Raw genomic sequence first — 17,868 nt, 5'->3', positions numbered from 1 at the left:
ATCTCTTCCAGATCTCCATTTTGGCTTTGTTAAAAACCAAAGCAGGGAAGGGAACAACACGCCTTCGAATGTGTCTAGTCTTCTCAAAGATAAAGCCAACGTCAACACCATGGGCCTGGAACCAAGGAAGAGACCGACATGAGCGGTCAGCAGTCTCGCTCTATCTCGGTGGTTCGGACACGGTATGTAGACGCATCTATCCCTCTCAATGTCGCCACATCTTTTTTTCCTTTTCGTTCAAAGACTGACCATCCCCTCCATTCACCCAGACCGTCTTGACAATCACATCATTCTTTCTAGCAAAGGGTTTGAACCCCCGTATACAGCGATCGGCACAGGATGGAATCGACCGCGTCATTAGTCCCTACTGACTACCATGGTTCGCGGATCGCGGCCGCCTACCGTACATTAATGCCAAGGTCAAAGAGTCTCTCTGCTAGCACCTACTCACGCCGAAGGGTATAGCGCATAGCCCTCATGGAGGATAATACCTTTTATGGATAGCATATCCTAAGGGGTCGGTTATCATGCTAAATGTTTGGTTGGTTAGCTTGTTTGCCTTGCCTCCCCCCATCCCCGACTTTTCCCTTTCATGTCCACCTCTCCTTCACGTGGTGACAGACAGCTGTTCAGTATTCCACAGGGCCTCCTGCCACGATCCCAAAGACAAGATTACAAAGACCCAATGTCCTTCAATCCGTCGCGCCCTCGGTGATAACCCTGAGCGCGATCCGCGGATGCTGGTATTCGGCTTTGGGTGCTGCATCTGCCCCGGTCGCATCGTCGCCGATTCAAGCATCTACCTTGAGATTGCTATGTCGCTAGCAGTGTTTGAAATTGGGAAGAGCGAGGGCGTAGACACCTCGCCACGTGTTCCGCCGGGAATTGCCAGCCACTCCGCGCCGTTTGGGATGAGGTTGAGGCTGAGAGATGAGAGGTATAGGATATGGTTCGCTCTGTGCTGGATGAATATCCCCTTGATAGTGGGGATGCGGAGATTGTCTTGGGGACGCTTGGGTAGTTGTTGTGTTTGCGGACCTGAGTGAGCTTCGCACGTGGTGTGGAGGAATTCTTGATGCACATTCCTGCAGAGGACTCTTGTTTAAGCATTGTTGCTTTTGCTCCCCGTTATTATATATTATTGATACGCCTCTCGCAGCAAGTGCTTCTGCATATCGCCCGGAATTACTCTCCCGTTTCAATATGCGCCCAGGGCTGCCTTTTCTTTTATTCCCCTTGTACATGAAAGCTAGATCTAAACAGGGCATAGCAAGCTTCATGCAAAATCCCAAGAGGAATTGCGCGTGTCTATCTATCAGGACTATAAGTCGTAATGTTATAATCTCGCCTGATTCTCTTAGTAGTTAGTGGCCGTTTCTCGGCTCCGCCTATGGAGATTCTAAGAAGACAAAAACCACCAGCTTCAGGATACCCACCGATCACCTGCAGATAAGCAGAGAGACGGGGTGGCGTTGCAGATAACTGGGTTACATCAACCAATCAGAGTGGAGTAATACCACGTACCCCTCACATCGCGGTCCTTGCATATTTGGAGTCACCGCCCATTGCGACCCTACGCTTTCAGCAATCCCTTATTACATTCATAGCTCCTCCAAGATCCTTTCTCTGGCAGTCCTCCGTACTGTCATCTCCTCCGCATCAATTCCTCCGCCACGCCCAGCCACTTCATCCCCATCGCCCACCATGTACGCCCCCAAAATCGGCGACACCCTCGACGACCTCGACACGCCCAGCATGATCGTCGACCTCGACCTTATGGAACAAAATATCAAAAAGCTTTTCTCAACCCTCCTCCCAACAGGCCGAAACATCCGCCCGCATCTAAAAACCACAAAAAGCGCCGCGCTCGCGCACAAACTCGTCGCGGCGGGGGCAAAGGGGTGCTGTGTCGCCAAAGTCTCCGAGGCCGAGGCGATCACGGCTGCGGGGTTCGACGATATCCTGATTACCTGCGAGATTATCGGGAGACAGAAAGTGCAGAGGCTGGTCGAGCTGTATAAACGGCATCGCGGGATCCGGATCGTGGTGGATAGTGTCGTTGGGGCGACGGCTATCAATGATGCGCTTCAGGCGGAGGGCATCATGGAGCCGATCTCCGTCCTGGTAGATTTGGACGTCGGGCTGCATCGCACGGGCGTGGCGCCCGGTGAGCCGGCGCTGGATCTCGCCACACATGTCAGCACACTCCCCATGCTCCGCCTGATTGGTGTCCAGGGGTACGAAGGGCATCTGCAGCACCTACACAGCCGCGAAGACCGACGAACCCAGTGTCTCGAGTCCATGAAGACTCTAACCGAGACAGCATCTGCGCTTCGAACCGCGGGCTTCAACATACAGGTCGTAACGACCGGCGGAACAGGCACGGCCGAATTCTGCGCGACCGTCCCGGGGGTAACAGAGCTCCAACCGGGCTCCTTCATCTTCATGGACACGGACTACCGCAATGCTGTGGGGACATTCTACGCGAACAGCCTGACGATTCTCGCGACGGTTATCAGCCAGCAGGGCGAGCGGCGGGTCACGATTGATGCGGGGCTCAAGTCCCTCACCACGGATAGTGGGCTGGCCGAGTGTAAGGATCCGAGGTATCGGCATGAGAATCTGGGGGATGAGCATGGGGCGTTGAGTTGGGAGGAGGGGACGCCGGCTTTGGTGATTGGGGACAGGGTGGAGATGGTGCCGAGTCATATTGATCCGACCATTAATTTGCATGATGTTTACTATGCGCATCGGAGGGGGGTTATTGAGGAGATCTGGGCGGTGGATTCGAGGGGGAAGGTTCAGTAATGGAGATAGTCAAAGCATATACAGGCAGCAGAGATAAAGCTATAGAAACCCATGTTCATCCACTTCCAACAAGAGAAAAAGACAAAAGAAAGTAGTCAGATGACAGTATGAAAGCACCGCTCCGAGCACGTCCTTCCCACCATCTCAGCCAGCTATCTAGCTCAGAGCAGGATCTCGCGCGCCACGACCTGGCTTAGAGTCACCGTCCCCCCAGTGACCGTCAGAGCCACACCATCAGCAGACACATCCGGGAAGATCAAGTTCGAAATCACAGCCTCTCCCTGGCCCCCAAAGACCTCGATCGAGCACGTATCAACCAGGACACGCAAGTGGACCTCACCATTCGCACCAGGGCGCACAGTCGCAGTGTGGACACCGCCGGCTGCGGAATCATACGAGGTATTCCCGCTGGCGTTGCGATCGACCGATAGCTGGTTGGAGCTTTGCACGTACCTGACAAGGGTCTGCTGCGAGCCTCCCTTGCGAACGGCCAGGGTGAGTGTCGACCCGGGCGATGGTGTAAATGAAATTTCGATATCGAGTGTTCTGGCATGGATGTTGGAAAGCAGTGTCTGGCCCGGGGCGAGGGCTTGATTCGTGATACTTGCCAGCGGCCACGCGTGCCCGTTGATTTCCTCCACGGGCTGTTGCACGAACCGCAGTTTGCCGTTGGACTGCTGGAGCTCCAGGGTGCGGGGGAATGACACCATACCCTTCCAGGTATTCGTCGGAGGGTTCCCACCGTAGCTATTCATCACGGAGGCGAGAATCACCCGGCCATCCTGGGTGGGAACATTCTCCCACATGAGCGCTCCGTCAAAGTCGCGGCCGTAGTCGAGCCAGAACGCGCCTGTGGCGGTGTCAACGGGGTCTGCTGTGAAGACAGTCCCGTCGAAAGACCCTGTCAGTGCGAAGACGCCGTTGCCGCCGGCTGGGGAGCCAGTCGCAGGAGTCATGATCAGAACCCATTTCTTCTGCGTTGTGCCTTGGATGGGAAGCTCAAAGAAGTCCGGCACCTCCCACCCGTTGATTCCGCTCGGCAGGTTGGGGATGTTGCTGGCAGTAAAGTCACTTCGCCATGTCCAGTCAATTGCATTGGTGGATGTCCAGAAGGTGAGTTTATTCTGGCCACCATGCGCAAGGATCATCACCCATCGACTGGATGGAGCATGATAGATGACCTTTGGATCCCGGATTTCCAGTCCTTGAGTGACATCGTGCGGCGCTTCCTGGGCCTGTGAGATGATGGGATTCCCCGCGTATTTGATCCATGTGACGCCCTGGTCGAGACTATATGCCAGGCGCTGATCCTGGACGCCCGTCGAGGGAAAGTACCCAGTATAAAACGCGAGATACGGCGGGTTTGACGATGATCCCAGTCCGGAGAGATTCTGCGCGTCAAAGTACGTTGTTCCAGTGAATGACTGTATTCCATCCGCACTGGGGATTGCAATTGGTTTGTGATCCCAGGATACGAGGTCCGTGCTTGTCGCATGGCCCCAAGCGAGATTTCCCCAGAAGTTTCCGGTCGGGTTGTGCTGGAAGAATAAGTGCCATGTGGACCCGATCTTTATCAGGCCGTTAGGTTCATTCATCCAGTTCTGGTTGGGGGCGAAGTGGAAAACGGGGTGAAAGTCGACGGGAGTCGTAGCGGAAGGCCGAGCGGTGGTGCTTGTGCTTGTGCTTGTGCTTGTCGTCGTCGTCGTCGTCGTCGTGGTTAACGTGGTACCTGATGTGGTTGTAGGAATGCCGGTAGTACTGGTTGTACTGGTCGTACTGGATGTACCGGTTGTACTGGTTGTGCTGGCGGTACTGGTGGTGCTTGTGCTTGTGCTTCTTGTCGTCGTCGTTAATGTGGTACTCGTCGTCGTGGTAGTAATGCCGGTCGTACTGGTGCTGCTGATCGTGCTGGTGGTGCTCCTGGTGCTGCTAGTAGAGCTGCTAGCTGGCGGATCAAAAGCAGACCCCAGAACCTTCGCATCAATCGTGACACCACTCGTACTCCCCCCAGATGAGAAAAGGCGGACGTTAACACCCGAGTCCTGGGGAAAGATCTGCGCCGACAAGGTGACCTCTCCCTGGCCTCCAAAGACCTCGACGGACGAAGAATCAAGAAGGATGCGGAGAGTGACCTTGCCGTTACTGCCAGGTGTCAGCGGCGCGTAATACGTGTTGGCGAATGACCCGTCAAAACCAACGTTCCCAGACTTGGTCCGATCAACAAACATCCTCTTTGTGCTGAAGTCGTACCCGATTCGGGTCTGCTGTGCCAGGTCGGAAGTTGCTCGGAGCAGAAGGCCGAATTGACCGGTGGCCGATGTCCGGTCGGAGAATGTCACTGTGATATCGAGGGTCTTGCCCGAGAGCGGAATGGATTGCGTTCCTTCGGCGACAGTGCTCAGAGCATTTGAGTATGTTCCTGTCTGCAGATCCGCCCAGTTGGCCACAGGCTGCTGGATGAGGGTCGGCCACCCGTTCAGCGTCTTGAGCGACAGTTTCCTCGGGATCGAGAGCATGCTGCGCCAGGGGGAGGTCGGAATGCTGGCTGCGTACTGCCAGTTGTTCAACCAGGCAATGTTTGTGCGATCTTCCGCGGGCAGCCCATTGAACGGGGCCGCAGCATAGTAGTCGGGGCCCCAGTCCATCCAGTTGTTTCCCCGCGGCTCAGTCGAGGCATCCGAGAAGGAGATTTCGTCTACCAGGATATGGCCCCAGCCGCCTGTGCTGGAATCAACAATCTCAATGACCGCAGTTTGGCCAATCAGCGCTGTCACGTCCCAGCTCTTTGCCGAGAGCTGTTCGCTGTCGCTGCCCGTGGCTGTGCGGACAACCTGTCCGCCGACTTTGAGGTTGATGCATTCCACACCTGGAGCATTTCCGCCTCCGATGAGGAAGTTGATCCGCTTCTGGGTGATGGTAAAGGTGGGCGAGGTTAGAGTGCCAGTAGTTGAATCCTGCGCGTAGAAGGTGTTGACGAAATTTCCGCGGTAGCCAGACACGGTTTGCTGACCCGACAGCGTCCCCTGGGCCGGGCTCTTGCCGACAAGATCCCCAGTCGCAGTCCACCCGCGACTCGCATAGGTACCAGTCCCATTGAAGCTCCACACACCGTCGCCGGTAAGCGGTTGAGTAGGCGGTTGAGAGGGAGCATTTCCGGTAAAGGTGATCTGGTCCACGAGTATGTGTCCCCAACCGCCAGTCTGGGAATCTACAATCTCAAGGACGGCAGTCTGACCGATGAACTCCGTGACATCCCAGGTCTGCGGGAGAAGTCTCTCCTCATTTTGGCCCGTGGCAGTCCGCACAGCTTGGCTCTGTCCGTTTATCTTCAAGTTGATGCATTCCGCGCCTGGTGCGTTCCCGCCGCCGATCAGGAAATTGATCTGCGGTCGAGTGATTGTAAACGACGGCGACGTGAGCGTGCCGGTGGTGGAGTCTCCATTCAGGAAGGTATTCACCAGGCGACTGCCAGCAAATCCAGAGACGGTCTGCTGGCCGGGAAGAGTGCCCTGAGCGGGTGCAGCCCCGACCAGGCCGCCTGTGGCCACCCAGCCGCGCGACGCAAAGTCGCCAGTGCCCTCAAAGTCTTGGAATGTAACATTTCCAGGTGTTCCAGTTTCACTGGGGCAGTTGCAGCTAGTGGACGTCTGCGTCGCAGTAGTGCTCGACCCGGCCGTGGAGGTTGAAGACGGCGGCGGGGTGTTGCTGTCCGCAACGAATGCTGTGCCATCAAAACTGCCGATGATGTACTGCGATCCTGACCCCACAACTCCAGGCGGTCCGCCGGGGTTGAGTCCAATTTGCACAACCCACTTGGTCTCGGCTTCGTTGCCGTCGAGGGCCAGAGGGAAGATGCTGGGACACTCCCAGACCCCTCCCACGGCGTTCATCGGGCCGAACTCACTGGCGTACGTCCAGTCCTTTAGGTTGGGCGAAGTGTAAATGAGCAACTTGTGAAGTTGGGCTAGCGAGATAACCGACACCCATTTCTGAGTTGGTGCGTGCCAGAATACAAACGGGTCGCGGAAGTCACGCCACTGATCTGCATAGGGCGCTGGGGGGTTCAGAATGACTGGGTTGGCAGCGTCGTAGGTTGTCCAAGTCATCCCTTCGTCTAGACTATACGCGATCGATTGAGCTTGCTGTCCGCCATTGACTGACTTCCCACTAGGAAGATTGCGTGACCCGGGATACTAAGTCGAAGTCAGTAAACTGGACCACCATGCCGGGGTAGAATTTCGCAGAACTCACATAAGAAGTATACATCGCCACAAAAGGAACAGTCCCATTCCCACCAAAGCCACTTGTGTTCTCAGTATCTGCGACAGTGGAGCCAGAGAAGAACATCTCAGTGATGTCACCTGGATATCCACGCGCGAGCAGGGCAACAGGCTGGTGCTCCCAGTGGGTCAGATCGTCACTGGTGGCATGGCCCCAGGACATGGCTCCCCAGGTGTCTCCGCCTGGGTTGTACTGGTAGTAGAGATGATAAACGCCATTGTGGTACAGAAGACCGTTGGGATCATTCATCCAGTTTTTGGCCGGGGTAAAGTGATACTGGGGTCGGTAGAGCTCGTTGTAGGTTTGGGCACTTGCTGCCTGGAGGAGAGAGAGCCCGGCAGCTAGGCCAAGGGCCAGGAAGGAAACCATTCTGAGAAGATGGAGGCCTCCACGGTTCCAAGAGTGAGGCCGCTGTGAAAGGAAAGCTGGTTATGAGTGGAAAGAGCTCGAATCCATGCCGAAGCACAGGCTTTATATACTTTCAGGCTCTCGCGTGTTCTGTCCACAGTTTGCCTTCCTATATCGCCAGGAGTTAATACAGTATGAATCCCAAGACTCAAAGGCTCACCGGCGTGCTCTTTTCATCTGCATTCCTCTGTGGCTTCGCTGATTCTCCGCGAATGTGGCGCCATGTCGCGCAGGGGAAAAGACACTACGGAAGGACCGCTGATGTTCTGGAAGCTGGGACAGAAGGCGTGTGATTCTCGCTGCATCAAGTGATTGGTCAAACCCAGCAAATGTGGAAGCGGGGAAAGCAATATAGCACCGTCTTTCAGTGGCATTGCATGACAGATTCGCGGAGGTCGGAAATGAAAGCGATAGTGTGGTGCTCGTGTGGCGAGGTAAGTCGTTGGTATTGAGGCCATTGTAAAGAGGCCCCGTGGGGAACCACCCCTGGAATTGGCTGAGTTCCTGCAGCAGTCGTGGGGAAAGTCAGGTCCCGACTACCGGTTGCCTAATCGCGTAATCTTCACTGCGTCGCGGAGGAATCCTAGTCTCCGCGAAGGGTGTACAGGCGAACGCCTATACTTGATTGACTTCGGCACTTGATCCTTCGGCTTTTCGTTTGCCCCGTGCCAGCAGGGGCAGGCGGTCCTTGATTGGTGGAGTTTATTTTCCCCGCCCTGCACACTCGGCTCACACGCATAGAACACTCCGACCAAGGCATCCGAATCTGAACCACCTGGCTCAGCAGCCGATTCGCAAAAGGTTGGTGCACAGTATATGGAGCAGGGAGGGTGTTTTTTAAGGAGGCTGTGCGGCACACTGCTGTTGCCTAAACTGAGCAAGTAGCCAGGGTCTTATTAGTATCTACATCCGGCTTTCCAAGAAGTTGCACTCCGGTCCCAGCCGCTCGAGAAATTTCACAAGATTTACAGGTTCCTCTGGGCGCTTCGGCTGTCCGTGGACCGGTACCCGTGCGTCTCCCCCAGCGCCACCACCTCTTCCCTCTGCGCCTGAAACTGCTCCAAAATCAGAACACGAGCGCCACTGGTACGCCCTGCCCCGCAATCCCCCGCGGAATATCCTCCCACACCGATTTACCTGCCCTTTAACCATCCCCGCCCAATCGAGATGGAATAGTTCACAAACGTATTAACCAGCGACGCCGCAACACCCTCATCTGCAACGGTATGGCGCGGTGCATAATGATGGTCGCCGCGGGAAAGGAAATGCCCCTCCTCCAGGGGAGGAAGAGGATCCCGATGAGCGTCTGTGCCCAGTAGGTTTGGTGTACGCGGACGGTTCCGAGGAGGATGGCCCCTGTTAGGAAGGCGGTCATCGCGATGAGCATGACGGTTAAGGCGCGGAGGGTTTCGAGGAGGTTTGCTGCGTAGAAGACGAGGATGTCAAAGCTCAACCAGCCTGCGCTTAGGCAGGCCACGGTGAACAGGGCGGAGAGGTGGGAGGAGCCGGATGGGATTAGTGGGTGCGTGCTCACGCGCTTTTCCACGAGGACGAAAACTGCAAAGAGCGCGATCCCGGTGATCATGAGGGTGTAGGTGTATCGCGTAGGCCGGCCGACGGCGGGGCCTTGCTTCCAGGCGAAGTTGAAGAATAGGAGGGCGGATACGCCAGTCATCAAGCTAAATATGTCGATGCGCTGCCAGATGTTATTTGTCCTCATGATTGGCTTATACTGCTGGCCCTTGGCCCTCCGGGCTCGGAATCGTGTGGCGGGGCCGGGATTGGCGGGAGCCAGGACGGCAAGCAGAAGGCACGCGAGGCACAGGACTCAGTAGGACACAGCGCCGAGAAAAGGCCGAAGCTGCCCGGGGCCGTAGCCCCAAACAGGCTGAAGATCAAGTTCGGGCGGAGACCAGGGTCATAGCAGCGGCCAACGATCGCGATGGCATTGGGCAACAGGAATGACGGGTCAATCCCCTGTATCGTGCGGCAGAAGATGAAGAAGCTCGATGGGCTACTCCACCCGGCGAATCCAGCTACGGCTGACAGTAGGGTGAACTATGCGTAGCCGCCCAGGAGTACGAGCTTGTGGCCGAAGGCATCGCCGAGGCGGCCGGCAATTAGAATAAGGGTGCCGACGTGGAGCGAGTACCCGGCGGAGAACCAGTCCAGCGTTTCAGGTTTGTCGTCTACGCCGAATGTGGGGCGATGACCTGTTTTGGGAGGATGCTGGGGGGGAGGGAGGCTTGTGTGAGCAGTTGGGAGGAGCAGTTGACTGCGACAAATTGAGCTTCAGTAGCAAGAGGTTGCAGACCTTTAGCTGTAGGATCAAAGGGTCGGATCTCATGCTCTGTGGTGTTGACGTCGTGCAACTGGATGCATCCGCGGCTCTCCGACTTTGTTCCTGGTAAGATATTCTTTTCAGTTAAAGAGACGGGGTGAGACTTGTGGAACGGCTTAGGGCGGCTCACGATACGACATGTAGTAGAGACCTTGATCGGCCAATATAATGTGTCGCTGGGGTTGCTATATTTAAGTCCGCGCTCTCTCGGACTTGAGAACGAGTCCCTGTAAGTGATCCCAAGACTCCGCTTTCTTCCCATTGGAATTACCAATTCGACAGTCTGGATTCTTTACCGAAGTCGTGCATGGTTGATCGCGCTTCAAACGTCGTGCGGTGCGGCCCAGTGCGTCTATTGCGCACGTCGCCCAGGCTGGCTCCGGTCTCTTCGGCTGAGCCATATACTGCCCGCAACTGGTCCCAAGTGTGCATTAGACCCTGGGACAAGGATGAATAGTGGATTCAGGCTCCCCTACCCAAAATGTCGCTCCAGAGGTTCTATCCTCCTCTCGGTCCACCGGCGATGGGCCGATGTCCTTCAGCTTCTGGAGTCATTCCCAGTTTTATAATGTCTATCTACGCGGAGACACCGTTGCTATCTCTTGTTTGTGCCCAGCCGGTGTGTGCGGCCGCCACCTAGAATGCCGCAGGACCGCCATCGCCATTGAGGCCTGCTCCCGGGGCACTTCCTAGATATCTCGCCTCTCCGCTACGGGGTCACCCAGGTACACCAACGACGTACGCTGATGTATAGCCAGTCCTCTAGGCAATGCATAAGATCTCAAGAGTAAATGGGCGCGATATCTCCGCGACCCTGGTGTTGGTCATATCACAGAGTACGTGTCCAAGAACATCCTACCCCTCACAGAATCCAGAATCGACAGATCTCTTCGACGACCGAGCTCACAGGATTGTCTCCAAAGTCCTTTTACTCACCCGTTCATCTTACAACACTAAGCACTTTTGCATCTCACTTAGCTCTGACTATCCAGCTAACGAGGGTCTTACATAGATACTTTTCTGGGAGCGCACTTGAACAACAAAAGCAGCCGCGGAAACACACAAGGGCACGGCGCATATGTTCGGTGAGTGGGGCGGCCACGCCCAGGGCATCCACCAGATTCTGGTCGCGAGGTCTGGACCGCGTCAGAACTCGAAGGGGTGGGAGCTAATCAGTAGCACATGAATGGCATTTGGCTTGTCGAGGCGACGATCAAGTAATTCGCGGGTGTTTCTGGGGATTGGCACCTCAGGGTACATCTGAAGCACAAAGATGGGCGCGTGGCGTATCCGGAGAAGGCGGCGATGTTACCGGTTGAGGAGGCGTTGACGGTGCTTTGATGGAATAGCGCGAGAGCGCTGGAAGCATCGGGGTGCGACGTACAGTGCGTTATTCACTGACTATACCTGCTCTAGGCTGGTGACGCCTTTAATACATTAATAATTAGATCTAATTTGGCGAAGTCTTGGAACCTCGTCTGTCATGAATATCGGGCCTATGTTGGGCAATCCTCCCGGAGAGAAGATTTACACCACCTCATCAGCCTAATGGACTGTCGCACTCGGTGTCTACAATGAACCATCGGGAGAAACAGTCGACGTGGGAAGGACGAACCCACTCCCTGTCCTGATATAGCAAACTATAATATTGGATAAGAGAACATATGCTCCAAAGCCGCATGAGTTTTATTGTTTGGTAAACGATATATAAACGACTAAGTGGACAGTGAAGCGAGAGTGACACCGCTGAAATCCCCCAGTTGGCCCAGCTGGCTACCTTTCAACGACTAATAAGAAAGCATGACATGACAATCGTGATTCCCCCGTAGCTCGTGGTGCTGCCCGGAGGTGCAAAAAGTGCCTCCTTGAGCTGATTGCGGCTCATAGAACTTGAGAAAGCATCCACCTCCTCTGCCGCTCACGGAAGACCGTTTAGGCATGAACATCCTGGCAAATAAGACCGAGGCCAGCCTGTACGAGCACACACAGGATGGTTAGCGATCCGAAGATGTTCCCCTACCTAAGACCACAGCCCTTCTACAGGCTCGAGGAGACTCACAATTGGGACAGTGCAACACTGCGGCTTTCCTCCAATGGTCGCCTCGCACACGTTTTCAGCGGTTACGCACCAGTCCGGGATGTCGCGGGCTAGTGGTGCATGGTGTGGTTAGCGGGGTATTATCTCATGGGAACAAAGTACGCGAGGATAGGACAGGAGAAAATCTTACGGGGCTCGCAATCGATGGATACGACGCCGCCCAGGACGCGGGTGACGCAGCACTGGAACGAGGTGTAGAACAGGCCGGCGTTTGCGCAGAATTCCTCGTTGGGGTTGAAGATGTCGGAGCGGGCCTCGACGACGGTGGTGTCGGCGGGAAGGGCCATGGCAGTGGCGGCAAGAGCAACGATGGAGATGAATTTGTACATTCTTGCGGGTGTGAAAGGGGACCGTGGATGGACTTTGGGTTGGGCTGGGGATGGATAAGCGAAGTAGAGAAGATCAACTGAGTACGAGATGGAGTGCTGAGGGTCTGGAGATGTTCAGAAACGGCCGTGAGGCGACCTCTTTATAACATTTCGATCGGGAAGACAGCTCATGATCGATGGTTTTGCAAGTCTATGTACTTCAGCTCGTTGCCGAGGGTATCTTGTAGCGATAGGTCTAAGTTACATTGTAAGCACCCTCGTGAAATACAGTCTCCACTCGAGACGCCGCCAAGGGCTACATCTCCTCGAGAGGTGAAAATCACCCTTTCGATAGGGCCTGGATTCAATGTTGGCCGGCTCAAAACTGACACGGAGTGAAAAGTGATCGGGGCCACTTTCCCGTTGGGTTGCTACACGCAGGTATTCACTGTAAACATGTAGCGATAGGTTCCGAGCGGAAGTACCCTGCAGATCGACCGCTTGATCGAAGACGAGGCAGCGGCTCAATGGCCCGACCAATCCAACAGTCGGACCAAGCAGGGGCAAAAGCGGGGGTTCAGCCCCATCCTGCGGGTGCTCCCGCGCCAAGTGAGCACAGCAGCCTAACAGAGTAGCGCAAAGCGAGCATGACTGGGATCTTCAATCTCGCGGGGGCCAGCCACCGATGTCACTGTAGATTCCTGCATTAAGACCGAACGCCTAAATGGAGCTGCCAGGGAAGGATCCTGGTTGACAATCTCCACCTGAAGCAAACATCAGCTTTCCCCGATCCGTCTTCGACCAATGGGCGCACTGTCCACTCTGCCAAGAATGTGGTCTTCAGGGCAGAAAGGTGGCAGGTGGGGTTCTCCGAATGTGACAGGTCAGCTGAGCTGGTTTACTGATGTCTTTGCCTGAAGGATCTCGATCGGTCGGTGAGCACGCAGATCGCCTTCGATTCCCTGATTTCTTTCGCCCCCAATGCGGAACCAACACGCTAAGGTTAGAATAGGTCTATCACATTGGGCTGGAGTCCAGTATAGCAGCGACAGGGACAGAGTCGCCTGGACCAACTACCCCAGCGTACGGAGTACGATTTGGTTGTATTTGTATCCCATCTCTGATCTGTCGACAAGTTACTTTGCTTGCACACTCTGGATTACGCAGTCGCATGTCAGGGGATAACAGGAGAAACGAAGACGAATTGTGACCGGAATCTGCTACATACTTTAAGCTCTCCCTCACAGTCGCTGGAGCGGGCGACTGTAACACACCAGCGGCAGGCCCCAGAAACAATCCATGAGATTCTTCAGTTGCCGAGCGAGTAAGAGCCCTTGGTAGCCGAGCACGTTAACGCATATGCATAATCCAGAGCACACGCAAGTACCCCAAGGAGCAGGGATACGATCAAGGCTGCGTTTTCGACACCATCCTGCAAGGCGCCTCCCCCTACAGAGAGGCAAACAATTCTTCGTCCGAGGCTCAGTCACTAGTTAGAGTTACAGAAGGAATTCGATGCTGATAGTACTTTCACCGATCTTACATAACTTCATCTCGTAAGAACTACACATAGATGTATGTAGTCAGAGATACTCTGGCCGAGGTGGACACAGATTTGGGCAAGTGATGACGTACCACACTAAATACCCGCAGTGTGTGTCTCATGCATAGTTTTGAGAAGATTAGAAGAAGAAGACTCAGGTATTCCAACGCATATCCTGAGGGGCCCTCGATTGATAATGTAGTGCTCCCTGTATCTCAGCCAGTGGCTTCATCTGCCCTAGTTCAATCGGTCAGCCCATCACTTCAAACTCCCCAGGGCACGTCTGCCGGAAACCGCCCCCCTCCTGTTCACCCTCTAGAACTCGACATTGGAGACCTCAGAGCCCTAATCGACCTGCACTAGTGAACCCCAAAAGGCACGCCCATAAACGGCAGGGCGAGAGACTTGAAGGGATTTTCCCCAATTGATAGTACAACCTCTCAATCGAACATCGTTCAACAAGTGCGAGGAGCGTGGTGAAAACATAGCACAGGATCGTGCTGGCGGTTGTGCCGAACGGAGAGGAGAGAGTGAACGAGTTGATAAGCTAAAATGTACGAGGTCGCACCTATATAGCTTGGTCGAGGTAGGTATTCCAGCTTAAAGCCCAGGACGTATTAGCAACCGATTCTTTGAACTTTGATCAAGATGCCTAATATGGCCATCATTAGATCGCTGAGTCATCTTTATGCGCACAAAGCCGGAAATGGCAGACCGCATCATCGATTTACGAGGTCAGCACGTGACCTGGAGGGGTTTCTTTGTTGTTTTGTCTCGACGTCAGGGGGTGGAATGCCCACCAAACCAGCTGTGACACGCGTTATTAACTGCTCCTGCTAAGCTGGTACCTGCTATCAATTCCAGGCCCTTCTCATTGGTTCCCCGCTTGGCCATAGTAGAGTCTTAATGGATCGGGTCGAGAGACGGAGCCCGTACGGGCTGGCGTGCATGAACTGTTTCAAGACCAAAAGCAAATGCGTCGCCACGCCGGATGGCCGGAGCTGCCACAGGTGGGGGGGCGGATCATGTCCCATGCATGTACCAACCATTGCCATGCTAACTATTGGCCAGATGCCACCGGCTCAACAAGGAGTGTCTCCCCTCCAACTCGCTGAGGAAGCGCTACTCCAAGAAGGCTCTCGCCGAACGACTCGATAGTCTTACCGCACTGCTGGAGGCAATTCAGGCGGCGTCTGGAGCCAACACTGCTGGCACTGGGGGTATCCCCCATTCGCCCTCCTCAACCACTGGCTCGGCCTCTGCCTCTGCTGCCTCGCACCCGTCGCCCATATCCGAGGACTACTTTGCATCTCCTCATGGAGCCCAGTCCGCGGAACAGTCTTTCACAATCTTCCGGGACCAAATGTTGCCCTACTGCCCATTCATCTACATCCCCGCCACAGTCTCAGCCCAACAACTACAGCGCGAGCAGCCCTATCTCTTCCGCGCAATCATGGTCGTGACCATGCGCTCAGTCCCGGAGAGGGCCTCGCAAGGCAGCGTGCTCAAAAGGCTACTGTCCGATGCAATCGTTGTCGAGGAGCGCTCCGACTTTGACCTGCTGCTGGCAGCCCTGACCTACGTCGCCTGGGGTCACGACCAGTTCACCAATGGGCCCGCGACCACACCACGCATGATGGACCTCGCCTTGTCAATTGTCTGTGGTCTCCGCTGGAACAAGCCCCTGCCTATCAATGCACATATGCTCCCAATGATGGGTGTCCCCAGCTATCCGGGGCTCACTCCGATCGCCTGCTCCTTGGAGGAGCAGCGCGCTGTCTTGGGTTGTTTCTTGTTAAGTTCTTTGTAAGCTCCCCTGTCTCTTCCTTCCATCGATAACTATCGTACCGCTCCTAGAGAATAACGCGTGGGCGTGACGCCCCAACTTACCTAGTGTCTCCACATATTTTGGCCAGATGGAGTGCATGCGCTGGACGCCGCAAATGGACGGCTTCCTGCAGACCATCGAGGCGAACACCACGTGCCCAAGTGACCCCATGCTAGCTGTTCTCGTCAGGCTGCAGCGAGTTGTACACGGTGCCGAGTGCACGCGTGATGTACACCAGGGCATGATGCCGATTGGCCTCTTTACCTCGTCGCTCCTGTCGCAGGTTCGCCAGATCGTCGAGTCGATGCCGCCGGAACTGCAGATCAAAGGTTCATATTTAGTCCCGCCTATCTACCCCATTGCTAGCGAAGCGACAAAAGTGCTAACCCGAACGGGGAACTCTACAGAGGTCTTCCGCCTACAGCTCCACTACACCGAGCTCAGCATCCACGAAACCGCATTCACCGCCAACATCCATCCCACCAACCTCAACCTGCAATCCCCCCTCGACACCAGCTCGGGCCCAAGCCTAACTGAAGAACAAGTCGTCTGCATGTGGAGCTCCCTCCAAGCCATCGAATCCTGGGTCGAAGTCCTCTTCCGCATCCCACCAATCGAGTACGAGGCATTCCCAATCGGCATGGTCGCGCAGGTCGGACGCGTCCTCGTCACCCTCTACCGGCTTTCAACGCATCCAAGTCCAACATGGGACTGTCTCGAAGTGTGGCGGACAGTCGACATCGTCGACGTCATTGGGAAGATTACTTCGAATATGCAGTCGATACCGAAACAGGGGGAGGAGAGTGTGCCGGCGGACCCCGGGCAGGAGCTGAAATGTGCGCGGTTTTGTAACTCGATTCAGGCAATACTGGATGCGAATGAAGATGTGGAGCAGCCGAGTCCCGCGGGCGTGGGTGAGCTGGGTGGGAGCGGCGCCGGCGTTGGCGCGGGGGGATCTGTGCAGCAACAGTACTATCAAGCGCCTGGGTCCAGCCTTGGGAGTGGGAGCGAGGCTAATACGTCGTTCATCTCCAGCTCGGAGACGGATATGCCGTTCTCGTGGACGCCGGACTGGCCTGGGAGGAGTTTATGAGGCCGAGTCCGTTGAATCGAATGCATTCCTTATTAGCTAGTCCGGGTCTTGGGCGTTCGTGGAGTATATATAGTGCTTGCTTGGTAATGGTCAACAATCGCGGAGTCGAGTTTTGTAACAAACACTGTCTTAATGACACCATCAAGATCTCACTATACCACACTGCAATGCAACCTTTCGGCTACTGTCTACCTTTTATACCACTGACGAAGCCCTTGTCCGCTCCTGGCCAGGCTGCTTGGTCTGTGGGCATTGTGGTTACATTGGGATTGCGGTCGTCGGAGATTGAAGTCCCAACGAGGTTATATATACGATATGGAGTATGAGGCTACGTCTTCTTCAAGAGACACGTGACAGCTACCATTATCCTATCTAATCGACTATCATGTACTTGTGGGATCCCGCAGTTTGAATCGTTGTTTGCCGCAAGCCCGAAGTGGTATTCTAAACCTACTTTATTTGAACCGTCTGTTTGCTTCTTCTTCTTCTTGGTATCTAGCGGGCGCTGATCGACAGTTGGAATGGAATTAGGCTTACACTGCCTGCACACCGATCTATTCAAAAATCCCCGGAGTTACAAGTACTAACTTAGCTGTCAGTCAAGGTCTTTCTTTCCGTACGGAACGACATTTTGGGTGGGCTGTGCTTTGGCTACCAAGGGAGCTGTATTCGGATAACGGGGTCATTAGTGCCTTGGCAAGGGAGTAAATTAACCGGTTTCATGTCCGTGCAGCGTACGCACGGAACGCGCATCCTCTGAGACTGGCAGTGAGCGTGAAAAATGTTATTGGGTAGGGTAGTTGGAAGGATATCCTCAGGGTGGTTCAAGTCTCCGCGTCATCATTCCTCACGTGATTATCTAGTGCAACCCTGAGAATCCCCCGTTCCAACCCCACCGTACCAAAACGTACATCAGCCCAGCCTAGTGTGCAGGAGGTTGCAAATGGTACCGTAATATGATAAGAAACTCCTCGCAGAGTCCCCGCAAGGCGTTGTGGATGGCGTCAGCGGTATCGTGAGCTATGATAATGGCCGATCGAGTTCCACCGGATCCAGAACGCCCAACAGAAACCAATCCTAAGCCTTGACCTTTGCAGATTACCATGAGGCTTGTACAAATGCTGGTGTATTGTGATCAGCATTCAACAACAGTAACAAAT

The 17,868-nt window shown here is 54.9% G+C and overlaps 5 protein-coding genes across 5 annotated transcripts; 2 read left to right on the top strand and 3 right to left on the bottom strand.

Annotated features, from left to right (window-relative positions):
- Positions 1-1,585: 1,585 nt before the first annotated feature.
- BJX68DRAFT_237014 (DSD1 family PLP-dependent enzyme) lies at positions 1,586-2,835 on the top strand. Its single transcript, XM_071040108.1, has one exon. It carries the CDS (start codon positions 1,705-1,707, stop codon positions 2,806-2,808), a length of 1,104 nt encoding a protein of 367 aa, XP_070899361.1. The 5' UTR covers positions 1,586-1,704; the 3' UTR covers positions 2,809-2,835.
- Positions 2,836-2,969: 134 nt separating this feature from the next.
- Positions 2,970-7,458, bottom strand: BJX68DRAFT_275777 (glycosyl hydrolase family protein; the record flags this gene model as incomplete). Its single annotated transcript, XM_071047917.1, has 5 exons — positions 2,970-4,497; positions 4,531-4,537; positions 4,700-5,975; positions 6,033-7,001; positions 7,060-7,458. 5 exons carry the CDS (start codon positions 7,456-7,458, stop codon positions 2,970-2,972), a joined length of 4,179 nt encoding a protein of 1,392 aa, XP_070899360.1.
- A 1,216-nt stretch (positions 7,459-8,674) lies between these two features.
- On the bottom strand, positions 8,675-9,217 carry BJX68DRAFT_266698 (uncharacterized protein; the record flags this gene model as incomplete). The annotated part of the gene is made up of 1 exon (XM_071045589.1): positions 8,675-9,217. The coding sequence occupies one exon, from the start codon at positions 9,215-9,217 to the stop codon at positions 8,675-8,677; it is 543 nt and encodes a 180-aa protein (XP_070899359.1).
- Positions 9,218-11,770: 2,553 nt separating this feature from the next.
- BJX68DRAFT_266697 (uncharacterized protein) lies at positions 11,771-12,265 on the bottom strand (the record flags this gene model as incomplete). The annotated part of the gene is made up of 3 exons (XM_071045588.1): positions 11,771-11,809; positions 11,898-11,986; positions 12,067-12,265. 3 exons carry the CDS (start codon positions 12,263-12,265, stop codon positions 11,771-11,773), a joined length of 327 nt encoding a protein of 108 aa, XP_070899358.1.
- A 2,428-nt stretch (positions 12,266-14,693) lies between these two features.
- Positions 14,694-16,708, top strand: BJX68DRAFT_266696 (uncharacterized protein; the record flags this gene model as incomplete). The annotated part of the gene is made up of 3 exons (XM_071045587.1): positions 14,694-14,797; positions 14,859-15,593; positions 15,682-16,708. 3 exons carry the CDS (start codon positions 14,694-14,696, stop codon positions 16,706-16,708), a joined length of 1,866 nt encoding a protein of 621 aa, XP_070899357.1.
- Positions 16,709-17,868: the final 1,160 nt, after the last annotated feature.

The sequence above is a fragment of the Aspergillus pseudodeflectus genome (genome assembly GCF_044049435.1).
Source record: "Aspergillus pseudodeflectus strain CBS 756.74 chromosome Unknown BJX68scaffold_20, whole genome shotgun sequence".
In the NCBI taxonomy this organism is placed as follows: domain Eukaryota; kingdom Fungi; phylum Ascomycota; class Eurotiomycetes; order Eurotiales; family Aspergillaceae; genus Aspergillus; species Aspergillus pseudodeflectus.
Note: the sequence above shows the minus strand (reverse complement) of the source record. Positions and strands in the feature narration are given on the sequence as shown.